Here is a 24,423-nt window from a genome sequence, read left to right as displayed (position 1 = left end):
TTTGAACTGGGTCTTACCTCCCTGAGTGGTCAGATCCTGAGGAAAAGGGGTGAGCTGTATATGAAATCGAGAGCTGATCCAAAATGCTTTCTGCTGGTCAGTATCCGTGAGATCTATTGTTCAGAGACCTATAGCAAAGGTAAACTTTGCGTAGAGTTAAATGAGGAGTTCTTTAAGGGCCTTGACTGGCCCCCCCTATGGATTTGGCTATCAATTATGAAATTGTGGAAGGTATTTTTAAGAAAAAGGCAATGCAGTCGGATTGGATTAAAAATGACATGCACTTACCTTCCCTACAGAACTATGTGTATGTCCCTAATGTTTCTCACAGGTTCCTAAAACCTCAAATGTATCCCCTGAAAAGTGCTAGTCCTGTGGTGCGTGATTTGATTATTCGACTTTGAATCAATCAACTACCTGGGTTTGTGGTAAAGGGCCATCAATTAAAAATTCCACTTGAACTTAGGTTGTGCAGGATTTGTAAGTCTAGTCACATTCTCGAAACTGTGAAGCATATGTTTACAGAGTGTGTTTACAGAGTGTGTGGCATTGAACTCACTGTATATGTGTATTCTGGGGCCATTTGTGTGCAATTACGATTAGATTAAATCCCCAGATTTTTGGTGCTACTGCTTAAATTTGGACTCTGAATCGTTGCACTTGGCACTTAATTGCCTTTAGCGACAAATAGAAAAATGGCTTGATCCTTTGTGGGCTTAAGCCTATATGAAGACTTTGATGTGTTTTGCGGTTTATGATTTTATAGATTTTGTATGGATTTTATCATGGGTATGAATTTATTAAATGGAATTTGAATATAGTGTTTATGTATTGAAATATGTATGTTATATATCGTCTTATAAAAGTTTATTTTGAACTGTATACAGATAAAAAATAAACAGCCTGGGACCCCCTGGGACATCCTTTGAGTCCCTTAGGGAGGCCAACCCCTAGGTGGCGGATCAGTGGGGTGGGGGTCAGGAACCATATTTTTACTCAACCCGGGTTTGGTATGAAAAAGTTTGAATACTATTGTTACAGTCGGGTAAGTGCAAGCATACCTCTGCCTACAGCTTACAGGTCAATTCAAAAGTTCCCCTCAGTGTTATGGTTCGGGGATCCAGATTTGTAATTCCGCATGCAGCGTTTATATCTTTTTATTTTGCCGAACTAATGGCTTGTTAAATTTATACTACTGTTATCGCATATGCATGCAGCCCAATGAAGGAGGCTCTTTTTGGAGCTTTGATGTAGTCTCCCGTGCACAGGAGGTGTCTGTGATAAACCCGCAGGACTGTTCTGTGGGGGGAAGGGCTTGTAACTAAGCCCAGGCACTTCCTTCGCTTTTTGTGCAGCCATTGATTTTGGTTCATGCTCCCAGTAGCACTGGCCCATCGCTCTTGTAATTCAACCTTCCATGAGACTCTGACAGTGGAATCGTATATCAGTCTTCTGACTACTGTCTGACTTGCAAACAGAAGATGTTTGACTGGGAGCCGAGGGAATCGGAGGTGGATTTTACTGTCCCACAAACTAAGCCAAGGTCATTCAGTCTGGAATATTCTTAAATGAGAAAACAACGCGGAGCACAGCGCTGTGTACCTACAGCAGGGCTGTGGAACATGTGCCCATCAAAAGAAAGGAGGCACAACAAATGTACCTCATTGGAACATGTCATTCAGGTGGTGTCAAAATGCTTACAGCACAAATAAGAGCTATAACAAATTAAATATTACAAATAGAAAGTGTTAATCGTCAGTAGTTAATAGGAGTCTAGTGTAAGTGCAAAGCTAGTCCAAGCAAATTTGCAATGGCTTTGTAATTCTTTTGACATTACAACTGTGATAATAGGGAATGTTTAGGAAATTAAGTAGCAAACTAGGCGTTTTTAGGCACGCAAGGCCAGTAACAATGTTCAAATCATGTCAATATTTTAAAAGCATGAGTGGGTTGAGGTTCACCTCTCATAAAGTGGGAAAGATCACTTTACACAGCAGTTTGGTATTCCTACACTTCATATTTGAAAGAATGTATTGGCATTTTATTGAAGTTTGTTTTGCAATTTGTTTAATCATGTACAATTACTTATTTGGGCATTATCCACATACCATATAATTGTAAAGGTATCAAACAATTCATATTGTTTCACCAGAACACTGTAGTATGCTTTGACCAATCTGGAGACGGTGTCCCTTCTTCCCTAGGGGGAGCCACCCCCTTTGAGGCTAGGGAGGTGAGCCTGCTAAGCAAAACCCTACCTAGAGGTTTGGGAAAGTGGGACCTCACTGGGAGTGACTACCCTTCAGTTGATAAGGACTCCCATTCCCATGGGGAACTCCCTACAAAGTATCATCTGCTTTACATGGCAGTAACTAATATGGACCAACTATTAGGTGTTGGACTTCAAAGAATGTTGAACTTTCTATGTGTCTAACGTCCTGTGACGACCTGTACACACCCCCTGTCATTACAGGAATGAGAATAAAGTGTCAGTGACACTGGCATGGAGGAGGAAAGGGCACACACAGAGGCAAGGCTCTGAAGTAGCTATGTCGGAGAGGGGCAGAGCTGTGCTGAACCACAGAATCTCTGGTGGGGGCAGGAAGAATAACATCATAGAAAAAATACCGCTGTGCACACACAGAGCGCGGCAGGACCGGAGAAGTAGCGGTGATCCCCACCAAAACCCACCTGGAGGCGCGACCACACCACGAACGTGGTGGGCCAGGTGGCCGCAAATGGCAGCCGAAACCAAGGGCAAAGAATGGAGAGCCTCCGTCACTCCCGACAAGAAAGTGGAGAAGAGTGCTGCGCTGAACCACGGAACCAAGCAGAAAGCTCATAACGAAAAAAAGCAAAAGGGGGGATAAGAATACCAAAGTAAGCGGAAAGGAACAACCGCTTGTGGGCTACATCACTGCTGCTCAAGAGTCCCATGCTACTTGGAGCAGACTCTATAAGCCCGGAAGTAAGAGGGTTGCCCATATCCAAGAGACTTAAAACGGGGAGAGAGCAAGTGGGGAGAAAGGAAAGACTATCCTAACCACGAAGCCAATTTATCCCAAGATAGAAAATACCCTCCAGCTGAAGACACTTGGAGATCTTGTTTTCTCAGGAACTTAAGACTTTTTCTATTGTTTGGAGTTTTGGATAACTTTTGCGAACCATGGATTGATTGACGAGAACTGTTTCTTTTGGAAAATGTGAACACTGAAATTAGACCCACGGCGAAGGTCCCTGGAATATCTGAAGATGCTTTCTCAGAAAACCAAGAGTATAGGGCACTTAACTATTTTTGTTAAATTTCTTTCTCTAAGTGGTAGGGCCATTTTTCTGGTAGGTTTGGACAGAGGACTATTTTCAGTTGGACCATCGACAAGCACTTTAGTTTAGCTTGGTAGGCAGGACATTTCCCTCTAGCAATAGGGTCAGTGAGGAGTTTTTTTCTTTTAATTTAAATAAAATCACTTGAAACCTATGTCCTCTGGTCCGCAACCTTATTCTGGCTTACCACAACACGTAGAGTCTTTTTGACCAATATTATGCATGGTGGTGTAAATAAGGTGCTGATTTAGCGCCAGACAGGGGGGTGCACCTATCAATTGTGGGATTAAGGGGGATGGGCTGGGACGCCCTCTAGGCGGGGAAAAAAGGGAGGCTCAGGGAGCTGTAGCCAGCCCAAAGGGCCAGGCATGGAGGGGATGAAGGGGAACACTTTGTGTCTAGCATACCATGGACACAAGGGAACTGCACAAATGCGAGAAAGGCGAAGCTGCAGGTAAGCGCTCTCCATATGGGCACCGCAGGTGGGCTTCACTTCGTAGACCTGTTTTTGATCACATAGCCCGTGTGCCGTGGCTAAGGCCGGGGGGAAGCTGAATTCAAGCTGCTCGACTCCAGCAGACCACAGTCGCTGGATCAGCATCAAGTGATGTAATCAAGGTCGGCAAGCCAGTCTACTCGTGGGAGCTGGGGAAATCAACCTATTCCAGAGTTACTCTCATGGCACCAAGTTGGTTTCAAAACGCCCCTTAGCCAGCGGGCATGGGAACAAGGATGTGGAATGGAGGGGCGATCCAAGAAGAACCAATCAGATAGTACGTTTTGGTGTCCCTGGAAATAAACAAGCCTACACAGTGTCCATAATAGTGTTTGCTATCTTGCATGTGCCATGTGAATGTCTCCCTTCCCACTAGTTCTGGGTGTCTCATTTTCCTTCCTTTCTGGTGCTGAAAAATGGCAGATGAATAAAGACCCGGAGGTCGGCACAATGGCGGGGAGGAGCAGGAAACAATGTGGCGCTACACGGGGAGGAGATGGGATGAAAGGGGGGTAGGTATGTTTGCTCCAATCATGTCTAATGTATATCTAGCTATGACGTAGACTGGCCAGTCAGCTTCTTGCGAACCGAGAAGACATGTTGTTTGAAGTGCAGTGGTTTTTAATTTTACAAACATTGTATTAGTGGTATAAAAACGACTGTCCGTTGTGAGCCAGTTTGTCAGCTCTCATCAGTCAGTTCTGTTCCTCTGTGCTGTTTGACTTTTGCTCACCCAGCTGTAATAAACAGCATTACCTCTTGCCCAGTGTGCGCTGCTTTTTGGACTACCAATTTTAATTTACTTATTGAGAGCCCTAATACATATTTGGAGGCCCCAGCAAGTTTCTCTGTCAACTGAGGGTATTCCGGCTGGCCTCCCTGGGGGCACGGGTCCTGTGACTACAGACCGGATCCAGGCACAACACCGAGGAGGCCCTGCAGATGCTGAGTTTGCGATGGTCTGCCTGTTCCCGAGCACCACCCACTCTCATGAGGAGGAGTGAGCTCGCACTGGAGGCTCGGTGCAAGGGGACTTGAGGATCTTTAAGACACAAGTGTAACTGTGCAAGAAAGCGCTGCGTTGCAGTTGCATGCCCACGGATGGGGGAGGGACTGTATTTTATGGTGTTTAGGACGCATCCTCAAGGTGGGAGGACGATCGACCGTAGTAGTAGTAGATTTTAGTACACACCACCCGATAGGGAGGGGACATGTGAGTTTGGGCACCACTGCACTAGAGCAGGAGAGGTGCGCAGTCAGGGCGGACCTCAGTAGTTGGGAGTTCTGCATAGTGCAGGTGATTGTATAGTTGCGTCATTTAGGGAAGTGGGGTGTCATTGTGTAATATAGTTGTTGGAGTAGTATTTTGAAGAAGTAGAGCGGCACGCACGCATGGTAGTAAGCGTTGTCTTAGCAGCATTTACCTAGGTGGAAGGGTCATCACCGACAGGTACCTTGTGTATAATAGCACGCTTGGCATTTGTTACGATAGGTGAAAATGAAAGGAGTGGAGGTTACTCAGCGCCTACGTTTACTAACCTAGGGGAGGGGAGCCATGGAGAAAGCCTTTGTCTACTGACCCGGACTGAGTTGTCGGGCCAGTGTGTTGGGTGGGAGTGCGTGGGTGGGCCTGTGGAGAAGCCCAGAGCAAAAGGGGGAAAGAAGGGGGAGATGAGTGGCTAAGGGTGAGTTGTGAGTGTTGCGGGGAGAAGGCTATACAAAGATGAGTGGGAGAGGGTGCATAGGGTAATTGGGACATTAAAGTATAATATTCAGTGGATCCATGAGACTGCAGGTCAATGTTTCCATGTGTGGCCTGGAGAAGGAATGTTTGATAGTAGAATAATAGAAAATATATTCTCATATTTGTTAACAAAATACAAGGGCTCAAAGTTAAAGAGTAGGCACAATATACTGGGGCTCTGGAAACTGTACAAGGAAGCAAAAGGGGAGCAGATGAAGGAGGGAGAGGGGAAAAAAGGAGGGGGTGCAGACCAATTTCTCCACCCCCCCCCTATGGTGTCTATCCAAAATGACAGCCCGCGCCAGGGTATACAAACCCGCAGCGGGAAAACTCAGAGGGGGAAAAAGAGACGACAGAGAAAAAGGATAGAGACACCCGGCCGGATGAGGCACACAAAAGGGGAATAGGAAATACTTAGCAGACATTGAGAAGAACACGCAACAACAGGTGAATGCATTAGTCAATGAAGCAGAAAGAGTGATAGAAAAGGAGTGCAGAGGAAAAATAGAGGGGACAAGGGGGATGGTTGTCGGGAGGATACAATGTAGACTAGACGATGAGGAGGAAGAAGGGGGAGAGGAAGAAGACAGTAAGCGGAGACGGGGTAGTGCAGCCTCAGATGAGGAGTATTAGGGGGAGATTGTAGCGATGGAGAAGGCGACAAGTGGATACCTGACAAGGACAGGAGAAGCAGGAGAAAGCAAAGAAGGCCGCAGGACAGTGATCAGTCCGGAAGGGACTGTTCACCCTCCATTCGTAGTAGGAACAGGAATATAAAAGTAGGTCTGGCTCAGACCATTAAAGCGTGGCGGGTGGGCGGTGGATCAGGCCCCAGAATGAGGCAGATGCCGCTGTTACAAAAGGGGAAAGGGACGCACATTACGTACCATGGCAGGCAATGGACCGGGACAATCTTAGACATACTGCCCTCCATTGTGGCAGGTGGCAGCAAATGGATACACGTGCTTGTGAAAAAGACCGCTGGGGTGACGCTGGCAATAGGGGATATGAAAAGTTTATTTGCAACCATGAAAGGAGGGCAAAGGGGACAAAATATGGGAGCAGGTTGGGTACAATGGGGTGAAATTAAGCACTAACGCACACAATGGGCTCGATTCAACAACTGTCGAACGCACGTATGGGAGGTCCTGAGAAGCATGTACCCCGATAACTACAACCTCGGAATAGTAATCGCACATAAAAGGAAGCCTGACTAGGACCCCACAGTCTATATAAAAAAGGTGCAGGATCTCTCGACACAGGAAACGCAAAGGTGCTGGGACGAGTGCATGCCCTTGTTTTTCCACATACTGGTCAAGGGATTGCCAACGGACGTCGAGGCATCATTAGACAAGGTTGTGTGTAAAGAAGCAAAGAGATGGCCAGAGATACAGGCAACAATAGTCCGCTACTGTAAACGAAAGCAGGATGGCAAAAGGCAGGTGGCAGAAAATGGTGCAGAGGCAGAAAACAAATGAGTACACAAGAAATTGGCGCTGTATACAATCGAAGCAGCAAAGCCAGCCCTACAGTGAGGGTTTCCTGTGGGGTCCATAACGCAGTATGGGAGTTATGTGCAGCAGCAGTGTGTGCCACAGTAGGAGAATAACATGCAGTGGGGGTACTTTCCAATGGAGAGAGGATACTCAAAACGAAGAAGAGGAGGAGGATACAGGGGCACAGAATACAGGGTCTTCAGACCATGCTTTATATGCGGGAACATGGGGCACTCCGCTCGTACATGCTCATTTGGGCAAAAAGCTCAGGCACAAGCAATACAAATGGCTCAGCAGCAAGGGTTTGTTACAAAACAGCCACAGTGGCACCATATGCAACTCTGCCCAGCCCAGCTGCAGCAGGGGGACCAATGGATGGTGGAATGGCACCTACAAATGTGACTCAAACACCAGTACTAGCTGTGGGAAGTACAGTGGTGCTAGCACAGAACATGGTACCCCCTACACCGGGGTCAGTGTTGTCGGACGAAATCCTTTCCCTTTTTCACAGAGTAACCAACAACAATAGGGAGGTCAGCAGAAAGCTTGAGTGTGTCTAGTCCTAGCAGTACCTGATGGCCCAAAGAGGAACCAGAGGTAGCAGTGAAAATAGGACAAAGAGAGTTCTCATTCCTTAGAGATACAGGAGAAACTAAACCTTGTATGAGGGAAGGTGGACTCCTGCTATAAAACTAAGTGATGGATACGCAGGGCTTCTATGGGGCAGTAATGACTGTTCCAGTAATGAAAGATTTACCACTAACAACAGGGACGCAGCACATCGTACCGCCGCTTCTATATTCCAAAGATACCCCAATCAATATCTTGGGGAGAGACTTGCTCAGCAAACTGAACGCCACAATATCATTCATAGAAAAGGTGATGGTGTGCTCAGCACTAGGCATTTACTACACAAGCGTGGCTGCACTCATTTTAGCAGCACACCCTCAGCGTTCCCTATCAGGCCAACCCATGTACCCAAGCATGTTCTTGTATATGAGGGAAGGTGTTGTGATTGGCGTCAGAATTCTTGTTCAGACCACAGTGCCAGAAGGAAGACACAAGAGGCACCACGCTAGTACTACAGCTTAAAGAGGTAGTGATCCGCAAGCACATGGTGATCCCATGCTGGATGGACAACAACAACATGGAGTGGCGTACGGTGCTATGCATCGACCCAACACTGACAGTAACATGAGTAACGGATAACCAGCTGTTCTCCAATGGGGAAGAGGAGGAAGAGATGGTATTTCATCTACAAATACCCTGCCCAGTAAAAGTAGTAGAGAAGCTAGTGCTGATACTGACACAAATGGTAAGAACGGGAAGCAAACACACAGATGAAGATCTCAAAAGGGTTCCAGAGAACTTATGGACCAAAGGGACCCATGATTTGTATTTGTATTTATTAAATTTATATAGCGCTTTACGCCAAAGCGCTTTACAATATAACAAGAAGAATACATAGCATATATAAGTCAGAAGCATATTTGCAAAAATGAGACGAGCCTTTAAAAAACAGTAAGTAGAACAATTTTCCTAGGATAAAGAACGATTGAAGGAGGGTGGAGGAGAGAGGGGGAGATGAGGGGAGGAGATGGAAAGATGGAATTTCAAGTGAATAAGGGAATACCATGATGTAGGGGTACCAAAAGGAGTGGGGGCGGTGAAGATAAAGTTAAAGGAACGGGTGCTGCTACCCTGAGCATAACAATATCCATTGTCCAGAGAAGCAGATAAGGGAATATACTCGACTCTACATGCACTATGGCACCAGGGCATTATATCCTCATCACCATGTAACAGGGCTCTATATCCAACAGAAGAAATCAAATCAAAGGGTGGGCTATGGAGATTTATACAGGATGTACGCCTTCTTAACAATGTAGTTGAAGCAGAGTTTCCCCTGGTACTGAACCCCGCTAAAATACTGTACAACATTCCAACAAAGGCAAAATACTTCATGGTCATTGACTATAAGAATACATTCTTTTCCATCCCACTTCATCCAGACTCTAGATATTTGACAGCATTTACATACCAGGGAACCCAATTTGAACACACTAGGTTGCCCCAGTGGTACTGTGAATCACCTAGCATTTTCAACAGAGTGATCCAAATGGACCCGAGCAACTTACAAATGCCAGGCATAGTGATATAATATGTGGACGACTTGTTAGTATGCAGCACGACTGAGAAAGAGTGTAGGACCGATTCGGTACATCTCTTAACAGTGCTAGCAGGCAAGGGGTATAAGGTGGACAAGGCGAAACTGCAATACTGCCAGGAAGAGGTAGTGTTTTTGGGACAAATAATATCCATCGAAGGACGCAAGATAACACAGGAGAGGGTAGAGGCAATTCACTTGACTGCACTTCCATGCACAGTGAAGGAAATGCAGAAGTTCCTATGGTTATGCAATTACGACAGGGGATGTGGTTTTTGAATACTCTACATTCACAATACCCTGACTGCAGGACCTTAAGGAAGCGAAGAAGGAAAAGCGGGAACTAAAATGGACACAAGAAATGAATGAAAACTTCACAGAGCTAAAAGAAGCGTTGACCCATGCGCCAGTGTTGGCTACCCCTAACTACAAAGAGATGTTCTACTTGTTCTCCCACTCAGATGCTCAGTGATGACGGCGGTCCTCACACAAAAGAAGTCCCAGGGACACATGCCATTGGTTTACTATATTGTTATCCTAGACCCAGTCATGCAGGGACATTTCCCTTGTGAACAAGCGCTTGCGGCTGCAGCATTTGCAACAGAAAAGGCAGCGGAAATTACCATGGGGTGCCCTGTAGTACTGTAGGTGGAACATTCATTATTTGCCATTTTGGAAAAATCAAAAAACACATTAACAGCACAAAGGGCATCAGGGTATACGGTAATAAGGACAAACCCAGCCATTGAGATAGTGAGGTCTCATGTGGTAAACTCGTTGACATTGATAGCAGAACATGCAGAAGAAGGGGACTCCATAAATGACTGCGCAGTACATATGGAGATAATGGAAGGGAACATACGTGTCAAAGAAGAAGAAATAGAAGGGGCAGACATAATCTTCATTGACGGGGCGTCAAACATAGACCTCAATACGGGAGGGAGACATACTGAAGCCGAAATAGTGTGCTACAAGAATGGGGAATATGTAATAGCATCCCAGCAGAAGTTACCCTTACATTATTCAGCAACGGCGGCAGAGCTAGGGCCATGATCAGTGCATTAAACATGGCGGAAGGGCATGCAGCTAACATGTTTTCAGGTTCAGTTTACGTAACATCCACAATAGACTCAGGATTGGCATGGTGGGAGAGAAGGTGGTTCAGGAGAAGTGACGGGTCTCTGATACAACATGCTGAGTTGCTTGGGTAACTGATTGAAGCAGCTGCCAGTGGAAGTGGCCATAATAAAATGTGCTGTCCATACGGGTGAGCAGGACCGAATATCTTTAGGGAACGAAATGGCCAACAGAGCAGTCAAAGAAGTGCCCTACTTACCTGAGGGAAGTATGAGACTGTATCTGGGTGCGAAAGGGAGGATGCAAATAGTGGCAGCATAGAGGGGAAAGGGTCAAGAGGAAGAAAGTGGGAAAAGTTTCAATACAATACCGATTGTAGAAATTATAGAGCTGCAAGGAGAAGCCCTGCAGGAGGAAAAACTGTTATGGATACAAAGAGGTTGTTCCCTTTCGTCCACCGATTTGATATGGAGGCAAAACAGCACAGGGAAACCAGTGATGCCCAAAAGATTGTTGGGTGTAGCATTAGAGCATCTGCACTTTCCCGCCCATGTGTCCAAAGAACACATAGCAGCAGGAATAAGCAAGGGATGGTACATTCCAAATCTACATGAGCGAGTGGCAGAGTTTACAGGGAAATGTGTCTCAGCAGTTTTTGTCTGCCCATACTTTGAAGACTGCAAAGGGAACATTGCAGCGACCAGAAGGGCACTTCCAGTACTTGCATATCGACTGTGTCGACATACAAGACAAATGTCCCTCTTATAGGTATTTGCTTGCAGTTGTCTGTCCTTTTTCCCATTGGATTGAGGCGGGGCCCTGTGCTAAAAATGACGCAAAGTAGGCTGCAAGATTCTTAGTACAGGAGGTATTTTGAGGTGGGGGGGTATGTGAAGAGATAAGGTCCGATAATGAGCAACATTTTGCCAATGACCTTTTTCAAGGACATAACACACAACCTGGGAATAAAACAGGCTAAGCACAGTGTACCCGCCACAGGGGAGCAGGATTGTTGAGAGATTAAACTGCTTGCTTAAAGAACGCTTAGCAAAGCTAACCATGACATTGTGCAAAAACTGGCTATATTGCCTCCCATTGGTACATTTTGACTTCGCAACTCACCTGGAGCAGATCATCACTTGACTCTGCACAAAATTGTAACTGCCAGGAGGATGCATGCGCCTGGCCCTCCTGCACGTTCAGTTTCGGATGCTAATACAACAGCACAGGTTCTGGGAGAAGAGCTACAAACGTACTTAACTGAAATGACAGCTGCCCTCAAATACATTTCCCATCAAGTTTAATGTGCAACAAGTCAGCTGACCAACATTAAAGAACAGACAAGTGCACACACAGAGGAAGAAACCTACAAGCACCGCCGTCCTCTACCTGGGGGATAAAGTACTTGTCTGTAACATCGTGCAGGGGTGGCAACAGTCAAGGTTCACTGGCCCCTACAAAGATAAGTATGCAAAAGGGAAAGAAAGGAGGGCATGGGCACAAATCACTGATGTCTGCAAGGTCATCAGCAGTACAACGGAAGGAGAAGAGAGAAATGCAACTTGATGGGAAGTATTACCCAATTATCATTGACATTCTTTACTGCTATCAGACTTTACAGAAAGCCCACTGGAGGAGATGGAGGTGGGCAAGAGAGAAGTGGAGGGAATGGAAGAAAGTACAAATATGATGCGAAAAATATAGGGCTAGGATTGCTTTGTCTTTTTCTTGTTTATCTCTTCCTTCTCTTCTGGTTTCTATCATATAAAGAAGGTAGGGGTGTACCCACCGACAATGGAAAGGAGACATGCACTAAGGCATTTTTAGCACCAAAAAGTTATGACTCCATTAGGGAGTGAGAGACACAGCATCAGGAAAGGGAAACATGTGGTACAACGAGATGAAAAGGGTGGGGCGAGAGAACACTAATGGCAGTTGCTGTGTGCCTGTTCATCCCGCACGTTAGAGACACCAAAACAATTCCTGCCACTGGAAGTTGCTGCAGAAACGGGGGGACGCCTGATGCACTTGTCCTTATGTAGAACTTTGGGGGGTTGTTTCAGGGCACACAGTAGAAGTGCAATGGATAGACGAAGGGGAGAAGGTATAAGCAGATAATTACATACAACTTGAAAGCATGGCCAGTGAAGAGACAACAAAGCTTGTGATATTGTAGTACAATACCGAATGGGCACAAAGGTGAGAGCAATTGGCTACTGCCCATAGGAGAATATATTGCAAAACTTCAATGGGGCATGATATACTGTGGTGCCACTCCAGACCCCTGATGCAAATGCATGGTTTGGTGTTTCAAGATGGAATATGGGAATGTAAGGGTGATGTGTGGGACAGAAGGGCTGGTGGGATATGAGGAGATTGTGGTAAAGAAAATAAATATCGAATGCAGGGTAATATGAACATACATGCCTTAACATGTATAGATGAGAAACACTGTCCGGTGTACATAAAGCCATTTACACACCATTCTCTGTTTCAGAGCAACAGGGGCAACTGCACTGGGGATGAACACTGGTTGCGAGAGGACGATGAGCATCCCGGAATTGCAGACAAGGACAGCAGCGGTGATGAGCGTATGGTGGGCATGTAGATCCAAAGCCTATGCCAAGCTGTCTCAAGACTGGGGAGGGGTATGTGCACTTGTGACCCTCCACAACCCTGCATTGGTCATGCCCCAGGCAGACCTGTTACCTTTCAAAGAACTTTCCACATCAAGGCAAAAGAACAAGGAAAAGGAGCAGAAGGAGGTGAGAGAGAAGCAAGAGCAAGTGGCGAGAAAGAAAAGGAGCAGCAACCGTTGATCTGCTGAATCAGCCCAGAGTTTGGACACAATCCCACAGCATTTACGACTTTTCAACAAAGCATCAGTTTTCTTCACCTCTCTATTACTTCCCGGGGTACAAGCAGCCGCCAACACCAAATGGCTCCAGGTTACCCGCTGTGAGGTGCTACAGTTGGCAAATGCTGCCGAAACAGGACTGAATGCAGTGCGAGAAGAGCACCGTGCCCTGTACCTGGTGGCCCTACAGAACAGATTTGTTCTTGATTTAATTACTGCAATGGAGGGCAGGGTCTGCCATAAAATTGAATGCAGCTGCTGCACAGCAGGACCCACTAATGATGCTGCCAATGGAACTCTCAAGGAGGCTTTCGAGGAGATGCATACACTACATGAATAAATGGTAAAAGAAACACATGATACCGCTTCAGACTGTTGGCTGGACTCATTACTTGCCTGGGTGCCCCAGTGACTAATGGCTTTTGTTAAGGCATCATCTAGCAGGACACAGACAACATATTCAGAGTTTCAAATAAAATACTTTATTAACTTAAATGTCAGGATGGTTAAAAGCCCAAATTGCCCTATACTAAGGTGGGATTTCCCTACCTAAACCAAACTAGGCGAAGTCTGAGTCAAAGAGTTCAACTTAAAAATCTGTCTGTGTCCAGAACATATGCTTGCCCTCACAACTGCAGTTAACAAATGTGTAGGGATGTCAACGTAAAAAGAAACAGTGTTCAACTTAAAGTCCCGAGCTTCTTCCAGCTCACAGCCTACTTTCAGCTCACAAAGGAACCTTGAGACTTCATTCTCACTCCAGCAAAATGTCTCAAATCCCAAGGGTTCCCTTTCCCAAGTGTCAATTTTGTTGAACACCACAATTCAAAAAGGAAAGTATCTTTGTCGTCTTAATTTCAATTTCCACAGTTCAATTATTTCGTCTTGCAAATATTTCCTTTTTGTAGCTTTCACACAAGTTGGTATCAATATTCCTTTCTGTTATTTACATTTTAAAGTTCCACTGTAAACAAGTCTCAATCCCTTTGTTTTATACTTTGAAGTTGCATGTACTCCAAAGCTCCACATACTTTAAGTGTTCTTTAAGGTTATATTATTTTCTTTGAGTATTCTATGGAAGTGGTATTCATTTAGAAATTCAATACATAGGGATTTGTTTATTGTTGAAATTCCATTCTCTTTTGCATTCACAATGTCTTAGTTTTCATTGTATATAAAGTTTTGTTTCATTTCATTATTTAATAATAACAGATTTCATTTGTAGTTCAATTTCACGTTATCCATTGTTCAATATTTGTTAGTTTAATTGAAATTGACTTGCCTGGTGTTCGGAAACCTTCGAAAATGTGCTTGGTTGAGACACGCAACCTCTCTGATACAAAGTATTCCTGATTAACAGACTTTGCACACTTGCGCACCGGGTTTCACTTTCATTTGAAGCTCACCAGTCACGTTGACCGTTCTGGCTGCAGCTCGGGTCACACAGCCTTCTGTCTTCAGTGTCAGGGCTCCAACTCCTGCCCCACAGACACTCCGGTGTTGCTTCTACAACACTGGGGAACGAGCACCTCGAGCAGAAAGGAAGGGGACATCCTTCCTGCCCGGCTCCCTTCAGCTCACTTAGTCAGCTCTGGGGATTCGCAGCTCTCACGCTACGCTTCCATGAACCACCTTTCTCTATGGTTCCCACTGTCTTAGTGTCCTGCTCCCATCGGGTTCCCCACTGCTTGCACTGGCCGCCTTGCTGCTTCTGCTCTCTCTCTCTCTTGGCTCGCCCTCTCATTGTGTTGCTGTCTTCGTCTCCCTTTATACACCTGCAGCTCTCCCACAGGGTGCATGTTTGCTTCAATTAAGTTTGCCAGACTCTGGTTAAGGGGACATGCCTGCCCCTCACAGCTCCTAACAGACCTCGTCCTCGTCCCAGTACAAAGTGGTAAAAGAACACAGTCTTCATTGCTCTTGTTTGCATCTTCTTTGTCCCAGTACTGTCAAATGAGGAGAAAAGAGGCTAACTGGCTTATAACAGCCCATGAAAATGGGGGACGGGTTGGGTTTATCATTGCTAGGGAAAGGGGGATACCATGTCTCGCCCGAGGGCACCCCACTTCCAGTCCCCATGGATCCTCCACCCAGGTGATCCTCTCTCGCTTCTCCGCCCCGAGGGTCGGGATCCAATAGCGATGGCCTTTCCCTGTCCACCTGCACAGAGGATCCAAGCAGTTCAGGAGTGAAAATACCCTCAAGTTTCTGACACTATGTTCAAAATAACTGCCCCTGTGCTTGCTGTGATTCTCGTTGCCTTCTGCGTCACCCCATGGATCATCAAACAGTGCAAATGCTGCAAAGGAGAAATATGGTATATAATGTCTGCTAATAAAATTGATGATGACGATAGTGAGTTAGAAAGGCAACCGCCCCGGGTGAAGGAGGGGGAGGACGGAGTGTGTGTGGTTTTTGCAGCACCCTCCCCAAATGCAGACGGGATCTGCCAATAAATGGGGATATACTGGAAGTTTGAGGAAGGAGAAGGGGACTCGGACAGGGTAACACGGTTATGGACGCCCAAGGAACAAAGTAGGGAAATGATGGGGCAGTAAGTGTCGATCGGAAGATCGATCGAAGGGGGGGAATGTAAAGAAGGTGCTGATTCAGCGCCAGACAAAGGGACGCACCTACCAATTGCGGGAATAAGGGGGATGGGCTGGGACACCCTCTCTGGGGGAAACAATGGGGCCAAAGGGAGTTTTAGCCAGCCCCAAGGGCCAGGCGTGGAGGGGAATGAGGGGGGCACTTTGTATATAACATACCATGGACACAAGGGAAGTAGCTGCACAAATAAGAGAAAGTCACGCAGGTAAGAAGTCGCCATAGGATCACTGCAGGTGGGCTTCACCTTTTAGGCCCACTTTTGATCACCTAGCCTGTGTGCCAGGAGGGGGGGGAGCTGAATTCAGGCTGCTCGTCTCCAGCAGACCGCAGTCGCTTGAAACAGCATCAAGTGATGTAATCAAGGTCGGCGAGCCAGTCCCACAGCAATCAGACGGTAAGATTTGGTGTCGCTGGAAAGTAACAAACCCACAGAGTCTCCCCAACAGTGTTTGCAAAGTTACTATCTTGCAGGTGCTGTGTGAATGTCTCCCTTCCCACTAGTTAGGGTGTCTCACGTTCCTTCCTTTCTGGTGCTGACCAATGGCAGAAGAATACAGGCCCGAAGGGCAGGAAAATTATGTATTACTAATTGTAAAGTATTTGCAGAGAGGAGCAGGAAGCAATGTGGCGCCACACATGTCTAGAAACACATGTCTACAGGCACGTTATAAATGACATATCACGGGGAGGAGATGGGCTGAAAGGGGGTAGGTCTGTTTGCTTCAATCATGTCTAACTAATGTATGTCTAGCTATAGGGGTATGACGTACACTAACCAGTCAGCTTTTATTTTTGTATTCACATATTTATTCAGCAGCCAGTCAGCTTCTTGAGAACCAAGAAGAAATGTAGTTTGAAGTGCAACTGTTTCAAATTGTACAAACATGTATTAGTGGTATAAAAACGACTGTCCATTGTGAGCTAGTTTGTCAGTTCTCATCAATTAGTTCCTTTCCACTGTGCTGTTTGATTTGTGCTCGCCCAGCTGTAATAAACAGCGTTACCTCTTGATCTGTGTGCACTCCTTTTGGACTACTGGTGGTAATTTACTTATTGAGAGCCCTAGAGGGCCCCTAGTAAAGTTGCATCAAACCCTAACTATTTACATACAAAAAAGGATATGCTAATTAAGTAATCATAAAAGGTTAGGTATGCATGACACCTATCAGTCAATTATGCACTTTTCATGCTAAGCAAAGGAATAGAATATGTACATTACTAACCAGGACATGGACATGGGCGTGCTAGTTACATATTTTGTCCATTAATACATTTACCCGGCAAGAAAAATATCAGATGATGATAATTTGTTGCACTGTTATGGTTGGGGAACATTTCTAATATATCATTTGGGTGGTGGCTACAAACAAACTCTGCCTGTATAAAGAAAGCTAATTGGAACTTCGGTAATATTGGACAATTGGGAATTCCTTTGACTTAGTTGCTCAGTTAATCACTAAATCCGCAAATCACCCCAACAGGAAGCAGGAGTGGGTGTAGCGGGGGGTGGGGGGGCGTTACACTAGTTGCGGCATAGATTACATAACTCCTTCAGACTGCAGCACAACTCCCGATTTGCTGCAGCTCCCAAGTGGTGCTGCGACTGTGGAGCGCTGTGGAGGAGGGTTGTCACAATTAGTGTGGGTTTCACTGCTCTGTGGTGTTACTCCTGATTACCACAAACAACAAAAGCTGTCCCCACAGGAAAATGGTCTATAGGTTGTGCAGTAAAATGTTTTGCTGCACCCTCACTTACTCCAAAAAGAAAAGATGAAGAAAAAGGATCACTTCTGGCTGGATGCTCTAGTCACTATCTCAGGTGGTGTCCTATTCTCAGCTATTTGCGCAATGCAATATCACATACATGTTGACTTCAGTCATACATTTAAATTAACCATTCTTGCCATTTTGTCAACTATATTAGACATGGAACCTAATAGTATAAAAAAGGCACCGTTTATTACAGAGAATGTCATTTTTCCACAAACTCAAATTTTCACATATTACATAAAAGAACATCATAAGTACACAGAGTCCAATAATAATAATTGGCATCAACAAAGGAAAAAAGAAAAACTACAATAAACATGGAGACTCCCTAAGAGTCAAAGCATTCATACATGGGGATTGCTACCCGATTACTTATGGCAGTCTATTCATATCCAAGAAAAACATCAAATTACATCGAAATGGTAATTCATTCATTTGAGAACAATGTCTCACTGGTATTGTGACTCTATTTGAGTTGAAGAGTCGAGATGGTCACACATCAAAATTAGTGTCCAATTGCTTTTGCAGATCTATTCAATAGACAACTCAAATCATAAGATTACATCCAATAGTAGGACTTCACAGCCAGCCAAAGTGAATCTTTAGAGCTAACCCGCCCCCCTCCACACCCACTTCCATTGAGATCCTCTAGCACGCCTGGACACCATGCACATTTCAGTACTGCACAGTATAAATCCCAGTAACGTAATGTAACCCAGGACCCACACACCCCCTGCCTCCCCAAGCACAGTGAGGTCTCAATTATTTGCCCAGGACCACACACTGCAACAGCCTGCAATTAAGACACGTAACCACATATCCCATGATCATACATTCCTTTCTGGTGATAATAGCACAGTCTTGTTTGCATGTATTCTGGAACTTTATAAAGAGGTAATCCTAGGCACGGCCCAGAACAAATGCATATATGTAGACGCACATCCCTTTTCATGTGCAAGGGAAATAAACTGTATCGTTTAAAAATGTTTTAAAAAAGAAGTGTCCATTTGGTACTTACTTGAAGGCACAGATTGCCTTTTTGGCGAGAGGGCAGGCTGAAACCAGATTCGAGCTGCGGGGGAGATCGAGAACAAATGCCAGTTTGAGGGTGTGGAGGTGAAGGCATTTCAGGTACAAAAGAATGCACCCTGGAGGAGACGATGCCCAATTCCTATGCCCGCAAAGTGTTTCTCATATGTGATGCGTCCATTTAAATGAGGCATTAAAACAATTAATATGAAGGCCCCAGGGCTTTAAGTGGCCTGGGGCAAGCCGGGGCTCAACTCCAGCAGTCTCCAAATATTGCCTTTGAGCTCCGGCTCTCCAAACTGACTTTCCCTACCAGATGCCTTCCCCTCAGTAATGTAAATAAAATGAGTGTCAATACTGCTCTGCAACAGTAGATGTCAGTATGAGCCATGTTTAGACTAGTTGCACACATTTGCAATTAGGCTGTTTCCAAACACGGAAGGGTTATTATTGATTGATTTTGGCAGCATATTGTATTGTATTGCCATCGTGTTATTACAACGATTTTATTCAGTACAGGAGAGGCATGGATTTCTTTCGAAATAACTAGGATTGCATGTTGCACTGACCTTTTTGGATTTAATCTATTTTTTATTTGAACATATTTGTTTTGGTAAATATTTTTACAGAACATTCATTATATTTTAATAAATCTTTCAAAGTGGAATGCCTTCTCTTTCATTGCACGTATGGAAACTTAATTGGGGCTGTTATGTCACTCCTTTACATAGGCCACACCTCTTTTAAAGTTGTGTTAGCTACTTGGGGTTTGAGACTGCGCAAGATACTTTTCAGGCCCGAACCCCAAATATTGCATCACTATGCCCAAGAGTCCCACTCATAAAGCACTGCAAGGCCCTTGCATATGAAAGAAGCAATTAACAGCCCCCAGGTGGGGAGCTGGGCAAACTTATTTTACTCGCTCAAGTGCTGAGTATCGCAAGTATTCTCAGTGCTCCACCATGGCTCGCATCCTAACATCCCTCAATACGCTGTCCAGCCCCATCATGCGTTTTTAATCTAATTCCTGGGCTATCAATAACACTTCTGTACAAGCCTCTGTTGAGCATGTGCCAGTGTTTGCTCACAACTCATTTTAGCCTTTTTCTTATTTTATTTGTACTGGGGTTTTATGCTGCACCAAATCACTACCATGTTGGTCTTTCAGTGTCAAGGAGTGCTTGGACGTTTGTATGTTGTGTCCCCATCAAGGAAATCCAGACCTTACCCTGTCGAGGAACAGGAGCAGAGGGGAAGGATACGAGTTTGGGGACAGAGCGGCTCTCAGGACAAAAAGGAAGGGTAAACGGATCAGGCGTGTTTTGTGGTTGCTACTTGTGCATGTTGATCCAACATCCGAGGACCTTTGATTAGGATCACAGAAAATAAAAAGTTATTTATTCTAATGTGTGTGAATATGGCCAATTGGACTCTAGTACAGGAGAGGCCTGTTTTCAGAGAGCAATAGTTAAATCATACCAAGTAGTGTTTGGCTGTGTGATGGAATCAAGATGTGCTCAAGCAGGCTGTTAAGGATTGATGGCTTTTTGCCCAGATGTGCCTTTCTCACAGGACAATCTCCAAAATAATGATTCCAAAAACTGTTAAGCCTAGCGGCCAGAGTGACCCAGCCAGAAATACACAGTTCAAGGTGAATGTAGTTAGCTACCACCAGGGAGGGCCAACTCTGAGCCAGATGACTGAAATTGCAGCATATGCTTATATAGTATGCCTGATCATGTTAGAATAACCACTCTAGAATAGCTCACCGCTTAGGTTTTCTAGCTCTCTTTTTGTTCTTTATGTACTATGTCAGTCGAAAAGGCCCCATGGACAGTTTCTGTGTTTGCATAGACATAGTGTATGTAAAGGGGCTGGCATTAACAATTGGCACACCTTACCAGAAGAGATGATGCAGAAGGAGAACACTGAAACATGTGTATTCTTAATTCTTTCATAGCCTTTAAAACCGATGATGCCCAAGCACTGGCACACCATCAGACATGCAGAGATTAGGGTTGATTGGCTTCTCTATGGCTTCCAAAGAAGTAGCACTGCCTGGTATTACTTGATTCGCAGTGACATCAAGTTAAAAATAAAAGAGCAATCATGGCCACCAGAAATCACAGAAATGTGGGTATGTCCTAAACTGTGGGATGCATGCGCTGGGTGAGTGCCTGCTCTAAAAGATCCAGATTAGTGGTGGTTGGCTTTCCTAAACTGTGGTGTCGGCCGCAGAAGTCGAACAGCATTTCATCATTGATAACAAAGAACACAATATATGCCCTCCGATTGCATGTGGGTGTTTGCAGATGCATTAGAATAAAGTAGCAATAGGTACCATAGTCGCTCGGTATCGCAAACCTTGACGCACAGCAGAAGATTTGCAGTGGATAGTAATTCAACAAATGAATCGTACACAATGTTGCATGCCCTGCAACAAAAGTTCATTGTAAGCTTCAGGAGCATTGACTGTCATGCAGACTTCCACAAGGCGATCAAAACTAGGCTTTTTGTCTGATACGTTTGTTTTAAACCTGTTTTGACTACGGCAGCACCTGCAACTATGTAACCTTGTCATTCGTATGTTGTACGAACCTTTACCATGTCTAAGAATCCTCCATGGGCGGTATTCATGTAACCTAGATTCAAGCCCTCCTAAGTATGTGGTACAAACCTTTACCATGTCTAAGAATCTTCCATGGGCGGCATTCATGTAACCCAGAATCAAGCCTTCCTAAGCTCATTTTAGCGCCTCGATGCACAAGGGCTGCAGTGTGCTTTACAAATCTAAATAAATAAAATAAGCACAAAAAGTCGCATTACATGATTGAATGGAATATCATTTGACACAATGCTAAATGGGTAACGTTTCCTTTAATACCATTTAAAAGTTAAGAATTACCTATGCAAGAAGTTTGATGCAAATAATCTAACACAATGGCTTAGAAAGTTTTATTCTGCAAGTAGCCTCAATGATGAAATGAAACGACAGATCAAGAGGACAACCTGATACAGGATTTTGAGGTTGGCAACTTTTTTTAATAAAAACTGACTTGATTAACCAACCAGCTGGCGTGACTGAGACAAGTGAAAACCTGAAGCAAACACATTAAACTATACGAATTGTAGAGGCTGTCTGCGAAATAAAAAAATAAGCCCTTTAACAAAGGAAGACATTCCTACTGACTAAAGAGACGCTCTGGCAACTTGTACTCTGACATACTGTGGGCACAGGTACTGGTCAGAGTTGAAATGAATTGAAAAATAGACAGGTTATCTTTTTTCTTTCTGAAAACGGACACACGAATAATAACTCTTGGCTGAAACAAAAGAAACGGGGATGCAGGTTTGCAGGCCCAAAATCGTGCGAGGAAAACCTTTCGCCAATTTAGTAAGGGGGCCCTATGTCTTGGAATAGTGTAAGTTGTTGTTCATATTAGAAAAACTACAAACACATTTCTTTACGCTTGTGTTACAAGAGATTAAAGATCAAACCACAATGGAATGAACTTTGAGAACTGTAAATCACTTTCATAGGCTTTTGTTCGTATTTTTTAACTGAATATTTCCTGACGAATGTCTTCTCGTTCTCAAGAATGAGAAAGAAACTTGTTTGGCTATGTGTCATTAATAATTCTGGATGACAAAATACCATTATTGACCAATATATGTTTGTGGCATGTTGATATGAAATAAGCACTGAAGATAATATTCACATAGGTGAAATGACACTTGAATATATCGCAACTGCACATTAGCAAGGAATAGTAAATAGTAGTGCACGTGATAGTAAAAGTAAGAGGTCATTTCTTGAAGGCACAGACGCATTGATGAAATCAAATATTTATTGTAACATATATCAGGGTCTGGTGTCCTCCTGTAGGGAAGGATGCAAGTATTAAAGCAAAGAACTCAGTACCGGCGGCAGAGGTATACACTCAGAGAAAGGACCAAACCAGCCTTCTGCAGCTATTGGAAAACCAATTCTTACTCCGAAACTATAATTCTGTACACATTTGACCACTGCAGGGTTCCCAGTTGGGCGAAGCTTTACAAGCAATTTTATAGCTTTGCAATCAAACATAAAGCACAATTGGGTGGTTGACATTGTACAGAATAGGTACTCTCAGGTTCGTCCCTTAACATTCCACAAATGAGGTTGCACATGCCTCAAGACCGGAGCAGGTTAGTTCGGCAGGTCTCTCTGCTTCTTTTACAGATGCAGTAGAGCACGGGCTCCCTGTGAGGATCTACATGTTGTGTGTGTGTGTGCTTTTCGTACTCTGTGCTGGATTGGCTAGATTTGAGTACACGTTTCTGCTATTGATGGAGGACCACTGAGCCCCAGACTGCAGGTATTTCATACCAGTCCACCATTGTATTGCCAATAAGTCTTACACGTCTGCAAGAATGCCAAAGCTCGGCAACGGTCCGCCGGAGCCGACTGCGCTTTGGCAGTGGAGCTTTTGGACTCTATAGTGAAGGACTTCACGCTCATTCCTCTGGTAGGCAGGGTTATCTCTTTTGAGCGGATGCATTTCTCTGAGACTGAACATAAAAGGGCATGCCATGCATCACAAAGCATGTGGTGGCACACATCAACCATTGTCACCACTTCACACAGCCCAAGTGCAGTGGTGGCTGCTATGTATGGGCAGAGAGGTGCATCCCCTTGCTTTTGATGTTCACTGTTAGAATGTAGTTTTGATTCAAACTATGTTCTTTTGCCTACCGTGGCAGCTGCAGACTGTGGGAGACAAGTGGCATGCTTGTGCATTAATGCGATTGTCCGGGCTGGGGAATCAAGGTGTGTTTCACTACAATGTGCAGCACCATCACAGGTAGCGTTCCCCCCAGGAGAGTTCGTCTATGTTCACAACGGAGCTGACATCTCCCCACAATTAGAGGGCACTGGTGGCCAGACCCTGCTAGCTCTAAGCAATATTCAATTAGCACAACATTGTGGTGCTTTGTATGACTGACAGCAGGCATGGGCCAATCAGAAGTCAGGGTCTGCTCCAAGCCATGTACACGTTCAGTATACATTGGCTATTTTTTGAGCCAATGGAATTTGAATTTTCATTGTGAGAGCAGGGCAGTGGGTGGAATGGCATGCCTTACTTACTGGCTGCTCAGTAGGACTACAGTAATTGCCTGCTGCTCGTCCCAAGAGGACGTGATTTGCGAAGATTCTTTGACTGTATGCTTTAGTGCTGCCACAGGGCCCGTACCAGCCAGGCCATCCGCCCAGAGATTGAACCAGAGTCACAAGGCCTGTCCGGAAAGCTTGGTGAGCGGGATTAGGTTGTGTGGTAGGCTGTTGCTAGGCTGGACTTTCTGAACGTGAACTTCATTTGAAGCTGAAGATCATGTGACTCTGACCGGGGTCCCCACACCACACGAGTGGTTTAATCTAAGTCACCTGTGTATTGGCTGAGAGAGGGGGCTGCTCGACTGGAATGCTCACTGGAGCCTACTTGACCACTCACTGAGATGACCGCCTGGTTTCAGACTATCCCTATAAGTTTATGGCAGGTTGTTGGCTACAGTTAGTATGGGGAGCATGTCTACAAGAGCCCTGTCATAATAACACTTTAGTCATCGGTTGTACATTACTTTATCACTATTGCAGTTGGAGGGGGGGTAATCACATAGTAATTTCCAAAAATGGCAAATGGATGCTTATATCCACACAGTACTGATAATTGTAACGCAGCATGTCCCTTTTCTTTCTTCATGCTAACTGATTATTTACAGACGAGGCAATCCACCGACTCATTCTGAACTCACGCCAGCTATTTAATGGGCTGCTGGATGGTTCATGCACTGTTTCCATGTCTTGAATTTATG

The 24,423-nt window shown here is 44.9% G+C and overlaps 1 protein-coding gene across 3 annotated transcripts in view; it reads left to right on the top strand.

The window, feature by feature from the left end:
- The window catches only part of LYRM4 (LYR motif containing 4), a 626,023-nt gene that overhangs the window by 427,006 nt on the left and 174,594 nt on the right, over positions 1–24,423 (top strand). The window contains exon 3 of one of the 3 annotated variants that reach the window (XM_069613459.1): positions 12,802–19,237. The exons of the other annotated variants lie outside the window; for them this stretch is intronic. Within the exon in view, the coding sequence (XP_069469560.1) occupies positions 12,802–12,912 (111 nt within the window). The 3' untranslated portion in view covers positions 12,913–19,237. Of the gene's footprint in view, positions 1–12,801; positions 19,238–24,423 lie in introns of those variants that run through there. 3 annotated transcript variants of the gene reach the window in all.

Source organism: Ambystoma mexicanum, chromosome 5p, assembly GCF_040938575.1.
Source record: "Ambystoma mexicanum isolate Mex_15411 chromosome 5p, UKY_AmexF1_1, whole genome shotgun sequence".
NCBI classification, from domain to species: Eukaryota; Metazoa; Chordata; class Amphibia; order Caudata; family Ambystomatidae; genus Ambystoma; species Ambystoma mexicanum.
The sequence above is the reverse complement of the archived record's forward strand: the minus strand, read 5'-3'. Positions and strand labels throughout refer to the sequence as shown.